Source organism: Zootermopsis nevadensis, unplaced genomic scaffold (assembly GCF_977971745.1).
Source record: "Zootermopsis nevadensis isolate Lab colony 2312 unplaced genomic scaffold, Znev_1.0 Znev_ptg000037l, whole genome shotgun sequence".
Classification (NCBI taxonomy): domain Eukaryota; kingdom Metazoa; phylum Arthropoda; class Insecta; order Blattodea; family Termopsidae; genus Zootermopsis; species Zootermopsis nevadensis.
In genome coordinates this window covers 4,566,294-4,590,561 of record NW_028259169.1, presented here as the reverse complement: position 1 = coordinate 4,590,561, position 24,268 = coordinate 4,566,294, and the positions used below count along the sequence as shown (strand labels likewise).

The following is a 24,268-nucleotide window of genomic DNA, read 5'->3' as shown; positions in this document are numbered from 1 at the left end:
TTTAAAGTGGTGCTAAAGAGAATATTTTATATTATGTTTCAGTGAACTACAGCACAGTTTACATTTACAACAAACTCATATATGATGGGTACCTGATGTAAAGTTTATGTAATCACAAATATATTTTGTATTCCTGATAACAACCACAATACTTCATGTGGACAAGAAGGAAGAAGGGCTTTAATTACGTTTCAGGTGCTTATAAGTTTACAAACTGTGGAGTGGTATTTCAGGCAGCATTTTGTTCGGCAGTGCCGTGTAGTGTTCGCGGTTGGGCATGTACCTCAGGGGTATTGTCGGTAGATGACAGGAGAGTTCGTCAGGGTGCGCACATAATGATCATTGAATATTCCTCGTGCTCCGGCGGTTGCGGGATGTGTTCGCTGTTTTTCAGACTTTGCCGTCCCTGCGCGCGAGAAAATGGCGCAGCTCCTCTGCTGGTATTGTTTACTTCGGACGGCGTGATGGTAGGATGCATGGCCAGTCGAGTGCAGCTTTACTCTCATATATTGCCAGGGCTTGTAAGTTTATTTGAACTGATGTTTGTCATCTTTCTCCTGTGTGAAGTACGTAAAGTTGGAAATATTTTGGTTGCACGAAAGGCCGGATTAGTTGCCAGTAGGTTATTAATGTGGTGTAGAGTGCCTTCGTAGTAAGAATTAATACTGGTCTCTCAATGCGGATGTTTATTTCTGTACATGGTTTTGTTTCAGGTAGGCGTGAATGCAAGCATATGGGATACTTCAGCCGTTACGCAGTTTCGAGTCCATCATTACTACGGAGGTAGCGACACTTTGCTCCGGTAGCTGACATGACCACTGTGCATGATGGACACAATTCATCAGTCGATGCGGTTGGGATGACCCACAGACTCGTGGTGGCAGCCTCTGTTTTTGTGGCTTGCATGTGGAAATTCAGTAGCTGTTGATTTAAATTTGTGCAAGAGCTTATCGCAGTGAAGAAGCTAGAAGTAAGCAGCTAGGGTTACAGGTTGTAATGTTGGTTATGTGGCCACCACACCACACCACACCACAGTTGCCCACTTTTGATTCCTAGTGACCAAGTATGGGGTGTTCGTAGCATGCCTCACAATGCCACAAGGAAGACCTCAGGCCCTCGTGCGATTATATACCTTGCTTTCCGAGGAGGTGTACTGTTATAGATTTAGTGGGAGTGCCTAGTCTGTCTCAAAGAGGAGTTTGAGATCAGGGGATGTGCTGAGTAGCAACTTTCATGTGAACTGTAGCTGTAGTGTGTGTTTACTGGCATCAACGAAGACATGGAGGACCAATTTGTCTGAATATCAGTGTTTCAGAAGATCAGTTGTGTGCGTGATGGGGAAGCAGCTTTTTTGGAGTTGGGGACGTGAAGAACCAGACAGAACGAAGCACCTGGAATGTTTGTTACTTGGATAAGGAATTGCATTATTCAGGTATGTTAGAGAGTAGAGTTTGTTTGCATTCCATAGATCCTTCTTAGGACTAAACCATGGGATGCAGAGCAAGTCATTTCATACAATAAACATAAACTTCAGGACTTCATTCAATATACATTAACCTCAGTACTTTGGACACAATTACAAGAACGTGTTTCACATATGAATGTACATAACCTTCAGATTTTGCAATTCAAGTATGAAAGCTAATTTTAGTGCAGGCTTGAATACATTTATATCTTAATTTAGAGTTTTAATTGTTGGTGGAAGATTATTAAATAACTTGATACGCGTATAGTACGTTCCTTTTTGACGTTTATAGGGTTAGCATAGACTATACAAAAATTATATGCTTGTAGTTAATTTTTATTTCAGTGTTGTTGAGATTTGTCAAACTCGTTTTTTACGTACAAAATAAAAGTCTAGGTGTCCATGAAACCCAAAGTTTCTGGAAATAAATATGACATGCGCCCTGATGTGGAGAAAATGTGTTTAGAGTATTACAGTAATTGCAGTACGTGAAAGTTACTGTAACTAAAACATTTGACTTCCCTTACCATTGAATCTGGCTTGCGTTGTCACTCGTTATAACTTGAAACTGTTGCTTGTGTTTTCTAGGTCGTGGAGACAGCATCTAGTGCTCTGAAGTCAAGCACGACGGATCCGTTCTACCGTCGTCAGTGCTGGGAAATAATTTGCTGTTTCTTGGTGGCATCCCTGAATTTTAATGATGATGAGAATAGAGCGCAGCAGCTTTTCTTCTGTCCAAGGTATATAAGAGCAGTTGGAGGCAGAAGAATATTGTCAAACTAACCTCATTCTTGATATCAATAAAGTGTACAAAACAAAAGATGTTTTTCCAGCCTGATGGTACTAACATGACATAACAGATTGTTAATCACTGGCTTTTCTTCGCAGAATTGTAAGCGAATCCCAAGGCAGTCTATGAGGCACTGATATAGATTTTTCTCTGAGCACCCAGAGCTCATTATTTACTGGTACAGTGAGCCCGTTAGAGGCTGTATCACAATTAGTTTGTGTTTAGTATCCTGCCAGTACCAGGAGGCTTCTACAAGTAATGTATTTCTTTGTCATATCATAAACCCAGATTTCCCATTTGCTCTGTGCCTCTTACATCAGTTGCTGATTTAGGAAGCAGCTACTGCATTGGCCACTGCTGTGACCATTGAACATTAGGATGTGAGTGTAATTATCTGTACTCATTGTGATTCGCTGTTGCAGTTTTGATGATCCACATGTGGAGATCTCCGCAGTCCATGGGATTCCGTTCAGATTGCAGGACAAGCAAGCCAGAGCCACTCACCAGACGGCAGTCACAGGCAAGTTCATCCATTTGAGTAAATTGTTTAATAAACTTCTTCTCTGAATTATAATGCCATTATTGAAAGAAGAAGAAGAAAGTGTTGAAGACCTTTTGTCCTGAAAAGTAGCAAATGGTTTTAATGAAATAAAGAACTTGTCTATTTCTTCTATTGAGACTACAAAGAAACAATGAAGAACGTGATTTTTCTTTGCAGTTTAAGGAACCACATTTTGAGGCTGACCTCCACATAGTTCTATAATTGAGAATGCATGGAGTTTACCTCCATGCTCCCACTGCCTCATGGCATTGCGCTTAGTCACAAGGATAACTTCAGCTGATATAGCGAACCATTAAATGTTTGAAAACCATAATCGGTGTTGGTTTTCTGTAAGTCCAAGTGGTGTTAGAACCCAAAGACCACTGTGAGAACCTGAAATCTCTCTTAAAACCACATTTAGTACGTGAACTTGTTGAAAGCGTCTGCTTCATATCTGGAAAAAGCAGTAAGGCCTGTTGTGTAAGTTGGTAGGAGTGTTTGTTGCTGCAGCCATGAAAGAGTTACGACGGTGTTCCTTGTTTGTCACTGCACAATGGTGGCGATATCACAGGAAGCTGGTGAGTTCAGTTTTATAAATTTAGATTGTTCAACATTGAAACAATTTATATTACTGATGGTGAAGCTTCCACCTTTGCTTCAAGAAGGCATTATAAAGTGGCATTACTGATGGTGATATGGAAAATAAATCTAATTGCCCCTTGTCGGTTGAATTCACCTTAGTAGTAGAAGTGCTACAGATGTTGGCTGTGTTGTAGAGGCTTGCCATTTCTTAATCTTTCATTTACGTCCTTTCTCCATGACATCAAAACATGCGAACCTGAAGGGCATGGACCGACTGGTGTTTACAGACTCCCTCGCTGTCATAATGGGGCACGAGGAGAGGGAGCCGTGTAAGCCAGGACACCTGGCACTTGTTCTTTTCTTGGAGACAGCGATCAACATCCTCGGCTCCAAACCGACGGCAAGCGAACTGTTCGTTAAATATCCACTGAATCAGTGGCAACGGAAGTTGCGTGGGTCTGACGTGACGTGTGTGAGTTGTAGAGTTTGTAGTTGCAGTATTATGACGTGTGGAATAATGGCCCACTTGGCGAATGTTTTAAATTTGTTGGGGGGGAGGAAAGAAAGGCTCCAGTATGAATCTGTAAGCGAGGGAGTTCAGAATTTGTCAGGTCGCTGGTCGTGACCCGTATTTAAAGTTAACTTGTGAATGAGTTTGTAATGAACTTGACAGAATTTGTCTTCTGAAAATGGAAGGTGCTTGTTCATTGGCTAAGGTGGGAGTGTTAACTGCTTGGTGAAGTAAAACTGTGTGTTCTTAGAAGAGTGTGATGTCTTGATTTCTTGAATGTGAATTTATTTTCTCTTTCTAGGAGTAGCAGATTACGAGAAACAGAATGATCCTTCAGATTCTACTGAGCACCACGTGACCTGCGTACTGCTAGCCAGAGAAGCGTTGAAGTACGTGCGGCAACAGTTGGCAGACCGACTTCATGTCAGAAGATTAAACCTGCTGGGACAAAGAAGGAACCTCATATCCGCAAGAGACTGATATCGGTCTGAACCAGGCATTCGTTGTGTGAGTACATGAGCATTAGAATGTATTTGATGCGGTTGTCGTGTGAGAGAGATGAGTCTGTCCAATTTTATTAGGTACTTTAGATGTTGTGACTTAAAGCGTGAGATTTGATATGTTGAAAGACGTAAATGTGGTGAGGGATTGGCATTATTGCAGTATCTGTGGTATGCTAGAGGCATTCATGATTCTCTAGTGAATATATTGTTTATAGGACACCAAAATTGGAGGTTAGGTGTAGCTTGTAGACGAGGGTGGTGACTATTTGTGATAAGGTTTTGTTACACGTGAGATGTGTGCAGTGCTGAGGAGCCTTTAATGTGGTCTGTTTACTAATTAATAAGTGAGCATTTGCCAGTGTAAGTAATTTAGTTTTGTGCACAGTTAGCGGAGCTGCCGGGATATTTTCTGTGCTTTTGGTTAATTTTGAGAGTTTGCTGTGTTGAGCAAGGGGATCGGTTACAAAACTTGTAAGTTTGTGGTGTGGTGTTCGTTATGAATTTGGATTTGCTTGCAAAAATGGAGATGACTGTCAGAGGTTCCATTTATTTGAGACTTAACCATATGTTGAGAGTTGTCAGGTGTCAGTCTCATGGACATGTGATGAGGCTCAGTATTACTTCTGGTATATTTCGTGGTTGGTGGTGGGGTAAGGGGATTTGCATTAGGATTGAGGAGTGGTGTGGTTGGTTGGACCCAAGTATAGAAAGGCAGTGCCACTTATGTGGGTCACAATGTACCAGTGCTGGTGTTTGTCAGGATTGTTATTTTATGTCTGTAAAATGGTTGTGAAGAGTTCTTGGCTTAGGAAAGACTAATTTGTTAGTGTTGTCAGTCAGATTGTTTATAGGAAGAATGTAGAGATTGTTTTTTTGTGTGTGTGAGAGAGAGACAGGCTGAAGTTATTGACAATTTAGTTTGGTTAAAGATTGTTGACCTGGAAATGAAATGATATATGATGTCTGTTTGGTGTTCGTTGACCACCTTGGCTGCTCCCTCATAAATATATTTTTACATAACCCCTCCTTCCTCTCATCTTGGGCTCCCATATCGCACCCACGAAAACCCTCAGTTATTTTTTAGAGGGCAGAAATCAGGAAGGAAATGCATACAATACGAAACCCGTGTCTCCCCTCCATTCATTTCTAGAACTTATTACTACTGTAAGAATCTGTGCTGAAATGGAAGGGAGAGGACTTTAAGTGGTACAGCTCTTTTGCAGGATGTTTGTTAAAATATTAGAGTGTTTGAGCTGTCTGCGAGTGAAGATTCCTTTGCGTATGATTCTTGGAGGTAGAACGTAGCTTTATTTGTTGCACGTTTTATTGATCTTGTTATTGGGTAGTCAATCAACATACGATCATGATGTTGAAGGGGTCCCGGGATCTTAATAAACATTGTGACCACAATCAGAAATTCTCGTGTAGACATGCTGGCAATTCAGTAATCAGCGTGCACTAAAACTCATCTCGTAAAACTGTTTATTGACGTAATGTCAGATACAAAATATTGTTTTGTAGAATTGCTTTCTTTATTTTGTTGTGTTTCTACTTGTTAAAGTTGTTACATTGAGAGTGCTGCTGCTGGTGTCATGGAGAGATGTTTCCTCAAAGTAAGAAATTTTTGGTGGCTCTCCTTTACTTAGTGGGGAATCCCCACGTCCACAGTACAGAATGTCTAAGTATTTGCGACCGGGTTGGTGGCCCCAGCACCCTGCCAGTTTCTTTGGCACTTACAGTCATCCTTCCATCATGTTATGTGAATTGGGTGTGGAGCGAGGGAGAGAAGGCAGGCAGTTGTCTTCTGGCAAACTGCTGCTTCTGTAATTGCTGGAAATGTGACCATACGAGTAACCAAGACTTTGAATAAAAATCTGCCCCAAGATGTGGGCGTAGGTGTGCGGATTGTTTTAAAAAGGGTAGCAGAAAAATTGAACGTAGTTTAGCGTAATGAATGGCGCGTTGCTTTGGTTAACAAGGAAATGATCATTTGTTTACCGTAGCCGAAACAAATTATTTACGAACACACAGTCACGAAGGTCATATTGAACGGCTTTCGCTTTTGCTTTACTTCATCGTTTTGTCGTCTGATTTGACTTCGTTTGTCCCCACCATCTTCCTACGTGATACGACCATAATTCGTTGCGTTGGATACATTACTGGGCGGGGGAAAAGGGTCCCTTTGTAATTTATGAAAGTGACATTTGACAACTTCCTGAAGCGTAGCCTAGAACGTTTGTACATTGGCCGACAGAATTCGTGTATTTCTACATTGATTTGAGGTCTTGTTCGTCCTCGTAATCGTTAAAAAACAACTCGGCTCAATTTGAATACTAAGCAAAGTGTTAAAACTAGCTACTACGTGTTTGTCCAGGAAGGCACTGATGTTTTGTAGTTGGTAATATTACCAGTTTGTTACGATTCTAGTGAGGCAGTCAGAAAGGAAAAGAATGAGCACGGAAGTTGCATATGGCAGATCAGATGTTTGGAAGAAGAAGATGGCAATAATGATGATGACAGTAATTGCAATAAACTTGTCTTACTTTTTTTTTCAGAATCGTCACCTTTACTCGGAACGCCTGATGTGATCTGGATATGCCATTCTGGTCGCTGTTGTATGACAGCAGATAGGTTGCGGTGTTTAAATATCAGTGTTGTAATGCAGTTTGGAATATGCAGGGTTCCTAATGACGTAGGATGTGGAAAGAGGCAACTCCATTCTGAATGAATCTGGTTTCATGTGGAAGTCACGGCCATTGCACTTTGGAATTTCCTGGAAACTCGGCTATGGTGTCAGAGGAATTTTGCACTTATCTTCATCCAAGATCGTTTCCTTCCACACAAGAGACTGAGCTACTGTCGCAGTTTAAAATATAAGGTGACATTTTCATTGATCTGTCTTTTACACGAACATTTGTCATTTCAGAGTTGGTGACCGTGAAATAATGACTTTCTGTACAGACTGGATGCAGCGGCTTGTCACCGTTTAGATTCAGCTGTAATGAGTATTGCCCAGGTAAATGTTAGGTGGAGGGAATATGTTGTTTGTGGCAATTCTTACTAATATAGAATATCACAAGTTCTTATCTTATAAAAGAATTATTAAGAAATCTGTGAAACCGCCCTCCACTCTCTCCATTTTAATTTTGATTAAACTGATCTTTGCCCGTGGACGTCGTGGTCTCCTACAATTGAACAAAGTTTGAGGTAAGGGATTCCTAATTATAAATATTGTTGTTCATCACATTTAATGTTTTCGTCTGCATTTGTGAACTCGTGTAAGAGAATTAAACTTTTTTAACACAATTTCAAGTAACATTAGATTGACTTCTGTTTGTTAACGGCAACATTTATAATAAAAGAATATTCCAGTAGGCAATTAACTTTTTACAATTTTAAATGAATTAAACGTGTTTCGTGGCCCAGAATCTTAATAAAAATACATGGATGCTAAGAAGTGGGGTTTGTATTCTGAACAATAATTCTAACGCTTTTCATCTCTTGATACATCGACATTATTAAAGCGTTTTAGGGAACTGAAAGAAATTGTATTCCGGATTTAGAAGAATAAATATTGAAGAATCTCCCTCTCATTATCTCCTACATCAGCAGATTAAATCCGGGGAATGATTGCTAGTATTGAGTGCAAAGTATTTATGGGTGCAAAACGTGGTCTTTAACTTTGAGGGAGGAACATAGACTGAGGGCCTCTGAGAACAGAGTGTCGAGGAAGATGTCTGGACCCAAAACGGGAGTGGGACAGATAAGAGAGAAAAATGCTTGACGAACTCCACACCCGATGTTGTTAGGGCGAGTTGAAAGTTTACAAGGCCTGAAGGGAACACCTCGGCGTAGGTGGGAAGATAACATTAAGACGAATCTTACGAAGATGGGTCTCAATGGAGTGAACTGGATGCAACTGACTCAGGATAGACCCCGGTGGCGGGCTTTTGTGAACACGATGATGTACCCGACAGACATTAAGGTGGCTCATAAATCCTTTGAAAGTGTGACAAAGTTCAAATACTTGGGAACAACAAAAACGATTCAAAATGTTGCTCACGACGAAGTTAGGAGGAGACTAAATTCTGGAAATGCTTGCTACTTCTCAGTTCAAAATATTTTGTCTTCCCGTCTGATTTCTAAGAACCTGAAGATTAAAATATACAAAACAATAATCTTGCCTGTTGTGTGGTATGGGTGCGAAACATGGTCTCTCACTCAGAGGGAGGAACACAGATTGCAGGTGTTTGAGAATCGGGTGTTTAGGAGGATATTTGGGCCTAGGAGAGAAGATGATGGGGCATGGAGAAAACTGCACAATGACGAGCTTAAAAATATGTACTCCTCCCCCAATATTGTCAGGGTGATTAAGTCGAGAAGAATGAGATGGTCTGGGCATGTAGCGTGCATGGATGGGACAAGAGGTGTGCACCGGGAAGCCTGAGGGGGAGAGACCTCTGGGGAGACCTAGACGTAGATGGGAGGATAATCTCAGGCGGGATCTATGGGAGATAGGAGTTGAAGGAGACTGGATTTTGTTGGCCCAGGACAGGGTCCGGTGGAGGGCTTTGGTTAATTCTGTGATGAACCTTCGGGTTTGGTAAGCCATCTAGTTAGTTAATCAATCGGTCAACGACATGGCCAGCTTTCTTATTAATTATGATTGTCCCAGTTGGCGCTGCTCGCAACAGTTACCTTCGTTGCAACTAAAGGTACGACAGTTTATTTTACATCCATTGTCCTAGCACTGTGCGAGTTTATGTCAAGAACTTCTTTACAGTTCGTGTACTGATTAAGTTACAAGTTCACGCTGCAACCTGTAGCAACTAGATATCGTGTCAGTGTTAACTGATTTTCCGTTTATTCATGCAAGTGGAATGGGACATAATGGCCACCCGATATGTAGGACTGTTTGTAGTGGCAGCGTGCTGCAATGGAGTGCGATACTGACCGGGTTAATACGACCCACACAATCGTATGTCCCAGTGACGCATTAAACCACGGAAGACATTGTAAACAACCTTGACTTAATCACATTAACTTATAGATGCTTCTGGAGCGTGTGCCCATAAGAATAGCAGTAACTTGGGTGTGCTGTTTGAATGGATTTATCTGAAATGACATATGGGAATACCTCCCCCTACAAGCGTTGATGGGTACCTCATTCAGGCGTAAGCTCCCAGTCTATTTGCGCAAACGCAATTATGACAGAAACAATATCTGCTGTGAAAACCTCAAATCTTACAATATAGTTCTGGTTTGAGGGGGTAAGTAGAGGATTACATGACCTACCAAGCTAAGATGCTAGCCAAACCTCGACTGCTAACACTTAATTGTTCATCATGGAAAATAAATTACGATCCAAAAACTCAACTGCCAAAGTTTCAACCCCCCTGACCCCCATCCCGGAGTGGGATTTGGCCAACACTTTTGAAAAAGTCACGCTTTGCCACTGTGGGAATTCCTTTTCGAAATTTTTTGCTCAGAATATAACTTTTGGGCCAAGCTGGTGCGGCATTACTTTTCTCTCTTTAACTCCCTCTGCATTTATGACCTCCCCCCCCATCTGGACACATCACATCAACTGGATGCTGTATGGACGTAGAATACCACGCGGCAAACACATACGTACTGTGGCAAAGTCCGTCATAAATAAATATGAATCTGCCTTCAATGTGTGGATAATGGCAAACCATATCAACATGAGTACCATCAGACATACATGAATGTACAAAAGAAATATATCTAATCTCGATCTTATGTATACATGGGATATACGGATATCCGCACGTAGGAACCTTGAAACTTCGATATCAGCAGACGTGCGTGATTACACCAAAAGCACTGATGATAATGTTTGGCATGTATTGCCTTACGTCAGTGGTCCCCAACCTTTTTTTTCCTTTCTCTGGACAAATAAGATACGGACACCAAATAATACACAAAACAACACGACGTTTATTGATACAAGAAACCACGCAATCAAAAATACGTAATTTTATAAGTACAATTATTATTACTCAAGTGGGAAGTCAGTGTGATGTTTGGCACTGCATTTCAGCGGCCAGTTTTACAAATTTGGGAGAGTAGGATGATGTTGCTGCTCGCAATCGTCAAGATGGGCATTAGTACGTAGAGAACTGTGCTTTGATTTTATAATGTTCATGGTTGAACGGCCTTTATTATTCAGTATAACCTCTTTCCGTATCAACGCGGGCACCGCGTTGGGGACCACTGTTGTACATTATTTCGCCCTCACATCTTCATCAGTTATCAGAGTGATTATTCTCTTGTAACATTGATGTCACTGTTATGTCAAGGTCATGACAAAGTCAAGACAAGATCGCCCCAATAGTTTGCCAGATAGAGGTCTTTAAAATTCTCAAGGTCATACGTATTTATGCCAAACGGCAAATACCTGATTGACCATACTCATGTCAAAATGAGGTCACGTATAGGTCAAGGAAGCCACGTTTCGTAGATACTGGTCTTAAAAAATCTCAAGGTTATATCTTCTCACCAATATTTCTGCTAGCCAGCCACCCTAGGGCCACACCCTTTACCCCAGGGCCACTACCCCAGTCGCACCCCTTCCCAGGGCTATCCCCTTCTTTGGGTCAACCCTCATGATCACCCCTACCCAAGATCGCCCCCCCGGGACCATCCCCTCAGGATCCCTGCAGCATCACCATATCCCAGGAACCACAGGATCCCCTAGGACCCCAGGATTCCCTGGACACTGCCCTCTAGGATCACGGCAGGATCCCCGAAGACAATCACCTCTAGGATTCCCTATAACCCACTCCAGGATTCCTCGGATTTACCAGGACTCCCCATGACCATCCTAGTATTCCCCACAGATTACCTAGGATCCACACCAAGGATTCCCTACCCAGATCTAGCAGAATCTGCCACCAAACATTTCCAACAGAATTTCCCACGATCACAACCCATAATTCCGAGGATATTCCCCTGGATTCACCACATAATATTAACCACGATCCTGCAGGATTCCCCACCAAAAATCCCCATATTATCCCACATAGGATCCACAACCAGAATTCAAAACGTGCGCCCTAACCCCCGCGCGCCCTAACCCGCCCTAACCCCCCCTAACCCCCCCTAACCCCCCCCGCGCCCTAACCCCCCCGCGCTCTAACACCCCCGCGCCCTAACACCCCCGCGCCCTAACACCCCCGCGCCCTAACACCCCCGCGCCCTAACACCCCCGCGCCCTAACACCCCCGCGCCCTAACACCCCCGCGCCCTAACACCCCCGCGCCCTAACACCCCCGCGCCCTAACACCCCCGCGCCCTAACACCCCCGCGCCCTTACACCCCCGCGCCCTAACCCCCCCGCGCCCCACGAAGGGAGGTGGAGGGCCAGGCCGTTTCTTGAGTGAGCAGAGGCGCGGACCCGGCTCCGGACAATGGCCCGGGCGCCGGGTTCCAACGAACCGCCCGAGTCGGACGAGTCCAACTCGTTGGCTTTGCGCTCGCACGCTACGCAAAACAGGACCTCGTGGGCGAGGCGAATCGTTCAACTCTTTCGACTAACCGACCTGGCAACAGATCTTGTCTAGGGGATATAGCAGGAACATAGTAAGATTAGGTATAATGAGAGGACCACTCAAAATTCGAAAATAGTACCAGCAACGAAAGCGCGGTAATTGATATGGAATAATACCGACAGGGGGGCTCAACCCCAGCCGCTAAGTGGTCATAGGAACTTAAAACAAACCTCTTAAAGCAAAATAACCTCTTGCGCCCTCTGTGCGGGACGGCGCTTGTGGTGGGTCCCGATGTTCCCGCACAGAGGACGCTGCCATTTATTTTATGTTTTTGAGCCTTGTTTTATTCTGTACGACCATTTACAGGACCCTCGGTCCCGCGATTTGGTTTCATTCGATTAAATCATTGAGTTTTCGCTGCTCGTAGTATTTTCGCTTCGAGTGTTTATTACTGGACGTATAATTTTATCTGCCCTTTATTCATCTCTGCCGACACGCGTTGGATGAGTTTTTCATCTTTGCCTTTCCCAGCATGCTCCGCGAAACTTGTTTCCTCGAACAAGTTGAGTTCTTTCCGTTTGTCTGTCTCCTGCTTCGGTACAGCGCGGATGTACGCAGTCTTTACGTAAGTTGGGGCTTCAGTCAGCCATTTTGATATTACGTCTCAGCTTGTGTTTGGTTTAATTCTCGATTTATTCGACTGCCAAAGAGTTGTTGAAGGTTTCGTGGTGGTAGTACGAGGCTCTAAAGAATGCAGGCGATTTCGTGATAGTGAAAATACTAACCGATTTTCTCTAGAAATTACAAACGTCTTTGAGTTAGATTTTATTAACCCTTGCACCATTGAAAATGTAATCCTGGAATCTGAAGCGAAAATAATAATAATAAATTCTTATTGTGTGGATTTCCACCTCTTTTGCCATTCACTGTACGTGTAATGTAAACACAAATCGATGAAAATTGTAATATTGATTATAATTGACTCCTGGATTTGACCTTATCATAATGAATACAGATTTAACCTGGTCGGATAGATGACGACCCTGACTTATAGGCATTTCTGTCTGGCGGCTTTACAGGTGAATTACGTCGCTTTTCCATGGAGAAAGTGGGGTGATATAAGATCGTCTATATATTTTTCTCTAGGACTGTGACAACGCACATGCGAGAGTACATGTGTCCTGTTGTGTGTCCCCGGGTGCTACGTCTTGTACAACGCGAACCCGCTTAAGTCATTCAAGGTGAGTTGCATGAAATATTCCATCCTCTGAAGTAGAGAGTTCTTAAAGTACGTTGAGAGAAAACTTATATTGCGTGCTGTTACCGATACAACGTGACTTGGCCTACGTCACACAAGACAAGATGGCTGAAATGACGTTGCAACACTGAACTAAGTATTCTGAGATATTATTCTATTTTACATTTTGATTGTTCTGTGATACTGCCCACGCATTCCGTCTCCTTCTAGGTCAGTGGTAACAACCACGTGACACTCGTTCAAGACTTGAGGTTTACGGAGCGGTGAGGATGACGGCCGCTTACATCGTGAGGTGGCTAACACGACAACCCGAAAATTATATTACAGCAGCAGCGAACTAAGGACTCCGGTGAGTACAATGAGATATTGTCAGATAATGCCCACTGTTCGAGTTTCAGAGCGTACGTACTGAGCCATGCCTCATGGCTCGAAGTGGCTTATCTCCCCTCTCTAAGTTCTTTGGAGTCGGCGGCTTCGAGACCCTGATCAGACAGCAGGGCAGGTAGGACAGTCTGTGTGTGTCCGCCGGAGAGAGAACGACTCGAGGAGAAAGTCGGAAGGCAAGTCAGGGTTTGTGGGGGTTGAGTTGGGCGTCTGGAGTTGGATACCCAGCCGGAGTTATTCGAAGTAGTTTCATTTGGTTTTCTTTTGACTTTTCACCGCTTTACCTCCCCCCCCAAGCCGTACCACCTCCCGGCCTGGGACGATCGTGGCCTCAGTAACGTAATCTGGCAATTTCCTCCTCGAGGGGTTCAGTACAGAAGCGACGTAATTATAAATTCTTGTCATTATGTCTGCTTTGAGGTGATTGGCGGAGCCCTCTTCACATTCACGGTGATTATGATATCATCATTCTTCATCGCCGTCGTGAACCTCTGAACCAGAAGATTTTTCCACGTCTCGCTCCTGGACGCTGCTCTGTGACGTCGTCTGGCTCGAGACGTCTGAAACGATGAGGCACCAGCGAGCGATGGACTCGGGTGAGTACGGTGATGTATTATTTCAAGGTCGATTCAAAATTATAATGACTTTCGTAGATAGTGTTCTGTGGGAAATTAGAAATTAGTATGTCTCGACGGTAATGTAGTGTCTGAGTAAAGCCTGGTCTGCGTGGATGGGATTTCGCTAAGGTACCGATATCGCCAAAATCAAAGAATGTTTGAAACCCCCTACGTACGGTAAGGAATCGAGTTCTTTTATGAGTTGGAAACAGAAAGGAAAAGTTACAGATCATTTGAGAATTGGAAAAGGAGAAAATGCAGACGTGATAGACACGCACACTTGCGGTATGAGACCAGTTTCTTGCGTCTCTCTTGATGTAAACATGTACGGCAGTCATCGTGTAGCTGACAGTCGTTTAACTGGTCAAAGCCTTTCTCTTCGTGTATAGACACAGAAATTTTAAAAACTGACTGGTCGTCCTTACTTCATTTCTGTTGGATAAATTTCGTAAGGAAATGCTGTTGGTGTTAGGTGGACCGAGTATTGCGTACGGAGTCTGTATTGATTTGGATTAGCCGTCTGCCATGGACGCGACTGAGTAGGCGTTCTTTACGCGGTGATGGAATTAGACAGAGCTGCTAGAATGTAGTGCTGTATAGAGCAGAGGTTCCCAAAATATGGAGAAACATTTTCAACATCCTTTGCTTGATTGAGGCAGTCATCAGAACGAAGTATCGTTCTGCGTTGTATCCCGAAGGATGGTGATGGGATACAGGAGAGTAGACCAAGAGGAAGTGCGTTGATATTCAAGTCCACTTGTAGCAACACAGTAGAGATATATATTGAATTAAAGCTGCACCAGTTTACAGTATCTCGAGTCAGAAAACTATGAAGGCGTAATTTATAACAGTTATAATTACTCTTCGCTAATAAAAATTGCAGTTTTGTGGACTTTCAGTTTATTCTGTGTATAGTAATATAAAATATCGTCAAATTGAGTACCTGATCTATTTTCCTAATCAATGAAACTGAAGCTTTACAAGTGCAAGGAAACCGAAATTTGAGTCTATCGTGAGTCACTGCAGTCTGATTCACATCTCTAGATACTCTTTATACAAAAACACAGTTTAATATTAAGTCTCACCGCTACTAAATCTTCCGAAATAATTCATTCCCTTCCTAAGAGGGTTCATAAATTAACTTTTTGTGTGCTCTTTGAAATGAAAAAATAAGCATCATTAACCCCATGAAGCCGTAGGTCGTCTGAATTATATTTAAAAATTCAGTCCGTACCGCGAAGAGAAAACACTCTTCAGCATTACGAAGATCAACTGGTTAACGCTGTTTAAGGAAATGATCGCTGTTTATTCCGAGAATCGTAGTTCGTCTGAATAATATTTAAGAATCCAGTCCGTACCGCGAAGAAAACACAACTCTTCACCATTACGAAGATCAACTGGTTAACGCTGTTTAAGGAAATGATCGCTGTTTATTCCGAGAATCATAGTTCGTCTGAATTATATTTAAGAATTCAGTCCGTACCGCGAAGAAAACACAACTCTTCACCATTACGAAGATCAACTGGTTAACGCTGTTTAAGGAAATGATCGCTGTTTATTCGGAGAATCATAGTTCGTCTGAATTATATTTAAGAATTCAGTCCGTACCGCGAAGAGAAAACACTCTTCAGCATTACGAAGATCAACTGGTTAACGCTGTTTAAGGTAATGATCGCTGTTTATTCCGAGAATCATAGTTCGTCTGAATTATATTTAAGAATTCAGTCCGTACCGCGAAGAAAACACAACTCTTCACCATTACGAAGATCAACTGGTTAACGCTGTTTAAGGAAATGATCGCTGTTTATTCCGAGAATCGTAGTTCGTCTGAATAATATTTAAGAATCCAGTCCGTACCGCGAAGAAAACACAACTCTTCACCATTACGAAGATCAACTGGTTAACGCTGTTTAAGGAAATGATCGCTGTTTATTCCGAGAATCATAGTTCGTCTAAATTATATTTAAGAATTCAGTCCGTACCGCGAAGAAAACACAACCCTTCACCATTACGAAGATCAACTGATTAACGCTGTTTAAGGAAATGATCGCTGTTTATTCCGAGAATCATAGTTCGTCTGAATTATATTTAAGAATTCAGTCCGTACCGCGAAGAGAAAACACTCTTCAGCATTACGAAGATCAACTGGTTAACGCTGTTTAAGGAAATGATCGCTGTTTATTCCGAGAATCATAGTTCGTCTGAATTATATTTAAGAATTCAGTCCGTACCGCGAAGAAAACACAACTCTTCACCATTACGAAGATCAACTGGTTAACGCTGTTTAAGGTAATGATCGCTGTTTATTCCGAGAATCATAGTTCGTCTGAATTATATTTAAGAATTCAGTCCGTACCGCGAAGAAAACACAACTCTTCACCATTACGAAGATCAACTGATTAAGGTTGTTTAAGGAAATGATCGCTGTTTATTCCGAGAATCGTAGTTCGTCTGAATAATATTTAAGAATTCAGTCCGTACCGCGAAGAAAACACAACTCTTCACCATTACGAAGATCAACTGATTAAGGCTGTTTAAGGAAATGATCGCTGTTTATTCCGAGAATCATAGTTCGTCTGAATAATATTTAAGAATCCAGTCCGTACCGCGAAGAAAACACAACTCTTCACCATTACGAAGATCAACTGGTTAACGCTGTTTAAGGAAATGATCGCTGTTTATGGTGAGAATCATAGAAAATCCATAAATATAAAAGGCATCATAATTAAAGCACTTGGTACGTACGTTGAAGTAAACTTTCAGAATTGAACTAATTGGTATTTAGCATTTTCTGTTGAAGGCTTAATGTACCGGTTACATAACTTTTTATTTATCAGTATTACTTCGCCCCACTCGCTTGTAAATAATCTTCTTGAATCTCTTTCCCTAAGTGTTTTCAAGTTCGGAATGTCTTACAGAGTGAGAAACGAAGTATTACGCCTGTCTAAATCATCAACAAATATTATAGGACTGTTAACTCAGTTGAAGCATCTGTCTGTCTGTCTGTCTGTGTTTTTAATAAGTTCCGAAGATTAGGATAGGTTGACACTCAGGTTACAGTAAATTGGTTCATCGATTCTCGACAGATTCTGACGAATTTAGGACCGCGTTCAGGTGTGTGTTGCTCTAAAAATCCAGTCGTCCCTCAGCTCGAATATTTGTTGCGCCATTGAACAATGTCTCGAGAATAATAGCAAAACTTGAAGAAGGTCTGTTTGCAGCACATCCTTACACTGAGATTCAGTGTAGGTAGCACCCGTTAATACTTGATTGAACGGTGGTAATTAATCTTGTTAATGGTCCCGAAGAACTCTATTCCTAGAACACAAAGTTGCGTTGATACTGACCGACCGGTATCAAATAATCCCAACCGTAGTTTAATGGCGACTATTCCAATAGGACCAGCCGACTGTTCCAACACAGAATCAGTACTGACTGGCTTCTGATTGGTCCTCGATGCCATTCGAAATATTGATTTCTTTCCATTTAGGTCGTCACAGATGGCACGTCTTATCTTTGGTTCCGTATTTTCTGCGATAGACTGCGTCCTTGTGTTTGTACGTCGTGTCCTCGAGTAAATGTGAGGCAATATTTTCGATATATTTTGTAGAAGTTTGGCATAGGACACCAATATGTTACCACAAGTTTGACGTGCGCCACGAATTCCGCGCCCACCAAACATTGCAATTGATGTACCAGAGATTTATATTCAGTTTCTTTTTGAGGCGATTTATATTAATAAATGACGTACTATCATTCACGTATGTTTATTCCGATTCTTTCGTTACATGATACTTATTTATAGTGAGTTAGATTGGGTCATCGTTAAGCATGAATCTGCTACGTATTTGCGTCAACATTTACACTGCATCAATTTCGGAAGAAATATTTCTTGTGGAAACATTATGTAATTTTAGACGTGTTATGATGTATTACACGAATATAAGCACTAATTGTGTTATATGGGGATTGTGTGAACGCTTAATATCGTTATTGATAAGTGGTCGTGGCCGACTTTGCGCATCCTCCACCTCACGACTTTGATGCCTTCGTGCGAATTTCTAAAAATCGATAAAACATAATAGAGTATGAATATCATTAACCTACCTGTGGCAAGACGTCCATACAAAATTTCAATAATTTCTCAGCATCCATTCGCTTTTTCCAAAATTCGTGCGCAGGAAACCATTTTGCACTGATGCAGATTACCCCGTTTTGGTTGGTTTGGGTTGGGTTAGGTTAGGTTAGGTTTGGTTAGGTTAGTGGGGAACCTGCGCAGACGTTGTTGCGCAGTGCAGTCATATGACTTGCGCATGTGAGGGCACCTTGAGCTCGCTATGGTTAATTGTATATTATTAAACACTCAAAAATTCGATACCGTCACTTTAAAAAGTATATTATATTCTGGGCTTCACTTTGATACCTGATTTAATATTTTTACAAGGATATTTTATTGGACACATACTTTCAGTAATTACAAGTACAGCAATCACTTATCACTTAAATATGATGTTATTGAATATTTCATTGTGGAAGTATATATGTTGTCACACGAAGAATAATTTATTAAAATATTTATTTAATTTTATATTACACTACATGTAATTACTACAGTGACACCAGTCATCGTTATAAAGAATAAATATTTTCAAATTACATAGGTCCTGCTTCTGCAGTTACGCGATGTCTGTATATGATTTACGTGTTACTAACTCGTACAAACGTCTTTACTGAGCACACATGGCATGGAAATGTCCATTCACTGAAATCGTATGTCTCAATGTGGCGAACCGCACATATTCTTGCGTGTTATGTTGGATTTTTGTTTCAATTGTTTCTATTCTCACACGTCACCGAGAAGACATCCTTACACTGAGATTCAGTGTAGGTAGCACCCGTTAATACTTGATTGAACGGTGGTAATTAATCTTGTTAATGGTCCCGAAGAACTCTATTCCTAGAACACAAAGTTGCGTTGATACTGACCGACCGGTATCAAATAATTCCAACCGCAGTTTAACGGCGACTAGTCAAATGGAACCAGCCAACTGTTCCAAGACAGAACCAGTACTGACTGGCTTCTGATTGGTCCTCGATGCAATTCGAAAGTATTGATTTCTTTCCATTTAGGTCGTCACAGATGGCACGTCTTATCTTTGGTTCCGTATTTTCTGCGATAGACTGCGTTTTTGTGTTTGTACGTCGTGTCCTCGAGTAAATGTGAGGCAATATTTTCGATATATTTTGTAGAAGTTTGACATAGGACACCAATATGTTACCACAAGTTTGACGTGCGCCACGAATTCCGCGCCCACCAAACATTGTAATTGATGTACCAGAGATTTATATTCAGTTTCTTTGTGAGGCAATTTATATTAATAAATGACGTACTATCATTCAAGTATGTTTATTCCGATTCTTTCGTTACATGATACTTATTTATAGTGAGTTAGATTGGGTCATCGTTACGCATGAATCTGCTACGTATTTGCGTCAACATCTACACTGCATCAATTTTGGAAGAAATATTTCTTGTGGAAACAATGTAATTTTAGACGATTTATGATGTATTACACGCATATAAGCACTAATTGTGTTATATAGGTATTTTGTGAGCGCTTAATATCGTTATTGATAAGTGGTCGTGGCCGACTTTGCGCATCCTCCACCTCACGACTTTGATGCCTTCGTGCGAATTTTTAAAAAGCGATAAGACATAATAGAGTATGAATATCATTAACTTACCTGTGGCATGACGTCCATACAAAATTTCAATAATTTCTGAGCATCCATTCGGTTTTTCCAAAATTCGTGCGCAGGAAACCATTTTGCACTGATGCAGATTACCCCGTTTTGGTTGGTTTGGGTTAGGTTAGGTTAGGTTAGTGGGGCCCCTGCGCAGACGTTGTTGCGCAGTGCAGTCGTATGACTTGAGCATGTGAGGGCACCTTGAGCTCGTTATGGTTAATTGTATATTATTAAACACTCAAAAATTCGACTCTGTCACTTTAAAAAGTATATTATATTCTGGGCTTCACTTTGATACCTGATTTAATTTTTTTACAAGGATATTTTATTGGACACATACTTTCAATAATTGCAAGTACACCAATCACTTATCACATAAATATGATGTTATTGAATATTTCATTGTGGAAGTATATATGTTGTTACACGAAGAATAATTTAAAATATTTATTTTATTTTATATTACACTACATGTAATTACTACAGTGACCCCAGTCATCGTTATAAAGAATAAATGTTCTCAAATTACATAGGTCCAGCTTCTGCAGATAGACGATGTATGTATATGATTTACGTGTTACTAACTCGTACAAACGTCTTTACTGAGCACACATGGCATGGAAATGTCCATTCACTGAAGTCGTATGTCTCAATGTGGCGAACCGCACATATTCTTGCGTGTTATGTTTCATTGTTGTTTCAATTGTTTCTATTCTCACACGTCACCGAGAAGACATCCCTACACTGAGATTCAGTGTAGGTAGCACCCGTTAATACTTGATTGAATGGTGGTAATTAATCTTGTTAATGGTCCCGAAGAACTCTATTCCTAAAACACAAAGTTACGTTGATACTGACCGACCGGTATCAAATAATCCGAACCGTAGTTTAATGGCGACTATTCCAATGGGACCAGCCGACTGTTCCAAGACGGAATCAGTACTGACTGTCTTCTGATTGGTCCTCGATGCCATTCGAAAGTATTGATTTCTTTCCATTTAGGTCGTCACAGATGGATCGTCTTATCTTTGGTTCCGTATTTTTCCGATAGACTGCCTCATTTTGTATGAGTGTCGTGTCCTCGAGTAAATGTGAGGCAATATTTTCGATATATTTTGTAGAAGTTTGACATAGGACACCAATATGTTAGCACAAGTTTGACGTGCGCCACGAATTCCGCGTCCACCAAACATTGCAATTGATGTAACAGAGATTTATATTCAGTTTCTTTGTGAGGCAATTTATATTAATAAATGACGTACTATCATTCACTATGTTTATTCCGATTCTTTCGTTACATGATACTTATTTATAGTGAGTTAGATTGGGTCATCGTTAAGTATGGATCTGCTACGTATTTGCGTCAACATCTACACTGCATCAATTTTGGAAGAAATATTTCTTGTGGAAACATTATGTAATTTTAGACGTGTTATGATGTATTACATGAATATAAGCACTAATTGTGTTATATGAGGATTGTGTGAGCGCTTAATATCGTTATTGATAAGTAGTCGTGGCAGACTTTACGCATCCTCCACCTCACGAATTTGATGCCTTCGTGCTAATTTCTAAAAAGCGATAAGACATAATAGAGTATGAATATCATTAACTTACCTGTGGCATGACGTCCATACAAAATTTCAATAATTTCTGAGCATCCATTCGCTTTTTCCAAAATTCGTGCGCAGGAGACCATTTTGCACTGATGCAGATTACCCCGTTTTGGTTGGTTTGGGTTAGGTTAGGTTAGTGGGGCATTTGCGCAGACGTTTTTGCGCAGTGCAGTCGTATGACTTGCGCATGTGGGGGCACCTTGAGCTCGTTATGGTTATTTGTATATTATTAAACACTCAAAAATTCGATTCCGTCACTTTAAAAAGTATATTATATTCTAGGCTTCACTTTCATACCTGATTTAATATTTTTACAAGGATATTTTATTGGACACATACTTTCAGTAATTGGAAGTACACCAATCACTTATCACTTAAATATGATGTTATTGAATATTTCATTGTGGAAGTATTTATGTTGTCACACGAAGAATAATTTATTAAAATATTTATTTAATTTTATGTTACACTACATGTAATTACTACAGTGACCCCAGTCATCGTTATAAGGAATAAATATTTTCAAATTACATAAGTCCAGCTTCTGCAGATACGCGATATCTGTATATGATTTACGTGTTACTAACTCCTACAAACGTCTTTACTGAGCACACAGGGCATGGAAATGTCCATTCACTGAAGTCGTATGTCTCAATGTGGCGAACCGCACATATTCTTGCATGTTATGTTGGATTGATGTTTCACTTGTTTCTATTCTAACACGTCACCGATAAGACATCCTTACATTGAGATTCATTATAGGTAGCACCCGTTAATACTTGATTGAACGGTGGTAATTAATCTTGTTAATGGTCCCGAAGAACTCTATTTCTAGAACACAAATTTAGGTTGATACTGACCGACGGAAATCGAATAATTCCAACCGTAGTTTAATGGCGACTAGTCAAATGGAACCAGCCAACTGTTCCAAGACAGAACCAGTACTGACTGGCTTCTGATTGGTCCTCGATGCCATTCGAAAGTATTGATTTCTTTCCATTTAGGTCGTCACAGATGGCACGTCTTATCTTTGGTTCCGTATTTCCTGCGATAGACTGCGTCTTTGTGTTTGTACGTCGTGTCCTCGAGTAAATGTGAGGCAATATTTTCGATATATTTTGTAGAAGTTTGACATAGGACACCAATATGTTACCACAAGTTTGACGTGCGCCACGAATTCCGCGCCCACCAAACATTGCAATTGTTGTACCAGAGATTTATATTCAGTTTCTTTGTGAGGCAATTTATATTAATAAATGACGTACTATCATTCACTATGTTTATTCCGATTCTTTCGTTACATGATACTTACTTATAGTGAGTTAGATTGGGTCATCGTTACGCATGAATCTGCTACGTATTTGCGTCAACATCTACACTGCATCAATTTTGGAAGAAATATTTCTTGTGGAAACAATGTAATTTTAGACGATTTATGATGTATTACACGCATATAAGCACTAATTCTGTTATATAGGTATTTTGTGAGCGCTTAATATCGTTATTGATAAGTGGTCGTGGCCGACTTTGCGCATCCTCCACCTCACGACTTTGATGCCTTCGTGCGAATTTCTAAAAGTCGATAAGACATAATAGAGTATGAATATCATTAACTTACCTGTGGCATGACGTACATACAAAATTTCAATAATTTCTGAGCATCCATTCGCTTTTTCCAAAATTCGTGCGCAGGAAACCATTTTGCACTGATGCAGATTACCCCGTTTTGGTTGGTTTGGGTTAGGTTAGGTTAGGTTAGTGGGGCACCTGCGCAGACGTTGTTGCGCAGTGCAGTCGTATGACTTGCGCATGTGAGGGCACCTTGAGCTCGTTATGGTTAATTGTATATTATTAAACACTCAAAAATTCGATTCCGTCACTTTAAAAAGTATATTATATTCTGGGCTTCACTTTCATACCTGATTTAATTTTTTTACAAAGATATTTTATTGGACACATACTTTCAGTAATAGGAAGTACACCAATCACTTATCACTTAAATATGATGTTATTGAATATTTCATTGTGGAATTATATATGTTGTCACACGAAGAATAATTTATTAAAATATTTATTTAATTTTATGTTACACTACATGTAATTACTACAGTGACCCCAGTCATCGTTATAAAGAATAAATGTTCTCAAATTACATAGGTCCAGCTTCTCCAGTTACGCGATGTCTGTATATGATTTACGTGTTACTAACTCGTACAAACGTCTTTACTGAGCACACATGGCATGGAAGTGTCCTTTCACTGAAGTCGTATAACTCAATGTGGCGAAACGCATATATTCTTGCATGTTATGTTGGATTGTTTTTTCAATTGTTTCTATTCTCACACGTCACCGAGAAGACATCCTTACACTGAGATTCAGTGTAGGTAGCACGCGTTAATACTTGATTGAACGGTGGTAATTAATCTTGTTAATGATCCCGAAGAACTCTATTCCTAGAACACAAAGTTGCGTTGATACTGACCGACCGGTATCAAATAATGCCAACCGTAGTTTAATGGCGACTATTCCAATGGGACCAGCCGACTGTTCCAAGACGGAATCAGTACTGTCTGTCTTCTGATTGGTCCTCGATGCCATTCGAAAGTATTGATTTCTTTCCATTTAGGTCGTCACAGGTGGAAAGTCTTATCTTTGGTTCCGTATTTTTCCGATAGACTGTGTCTTTGTGTTTGTACTTCGTGTTCTCGAGTAAATGTGATGCAATTTTTTCGATATATT

At 40.9% G+C, this 24,268-nt stretch overlaps 2 protein-coding genes across 7 annotated transcripts in view; both read left to right on the top strand.

Moving 5' to 3' along the window:
• Positions 1–396: 396 nt before the first annotated feature.
• The window catches only part of LOC147871856 (transformation/transcription domain-associated protein-like), a 73,642-nt gene continuing 49,770 nt past the window's right edge, over positions 397–24,268 (top strand). For 2 of the 4 annotated variants that reach the window (XM_087360043.1, XM_087360047.1), the window contains exons 1-3: positions 397–521; positions 714–1,432; positions 2,054–2,205. In XM_087360043.1, coding sequence (XP_087216169.1) covers positions 1,397–1,432; positions 2,054–2,205 — 188 coding nt within the window. In that variant the 5' untranslated portion in view covers positions 397–521; positions 714–1,396. Of the gene's footprint in view, positions 623–713; positions 1,433–2,053; positions 2,206–24,268 lie in introns of all 4 variants that reach the window. The other 2 variants (XM_087360046.1, XM_087360044.1) reach the window with 2 other exon arrangements.
• Positions 3,463–14,142, top strand: LOC147871857 (transcription-associated protein 1-like). 3 transcript variants are annotated; one of them, XR_015538262.1, is made up of 5 exons: positions 3,463–4,094; positions 4,191–4,396; positions 13,053–13,147; positions 13,375–13,513; positions 13,969–14,142. XR_015538262.1 is itself a non-coding variant. In XM_087360054.1 (5 exons), exons 1-2 carry the CDS (start codon positions 3,614–3,616, stop codon positions 4,194–4,196), a joined length of 171 nt encoding a protein of 56 aa, XP_087216180.1. In that variant the 5' UTR covers positions 3,463–3,613; the 3' UTR covers positions 4,197–4,396; positions 13,053–13,147; positions 13,375–13,513; positions 13,969–14,142. The 3 variants fall into 3 exon arrangements, 2 of the variants coding, with proteins under 2 accessions (XP_087216180.1, XP_087216179.1); XM_087360054.1 differs by having other exon boundaries at positions 3,463–3,778; XM_087360053.1 differs by having other exon boundaries at positions 3,463–3,850.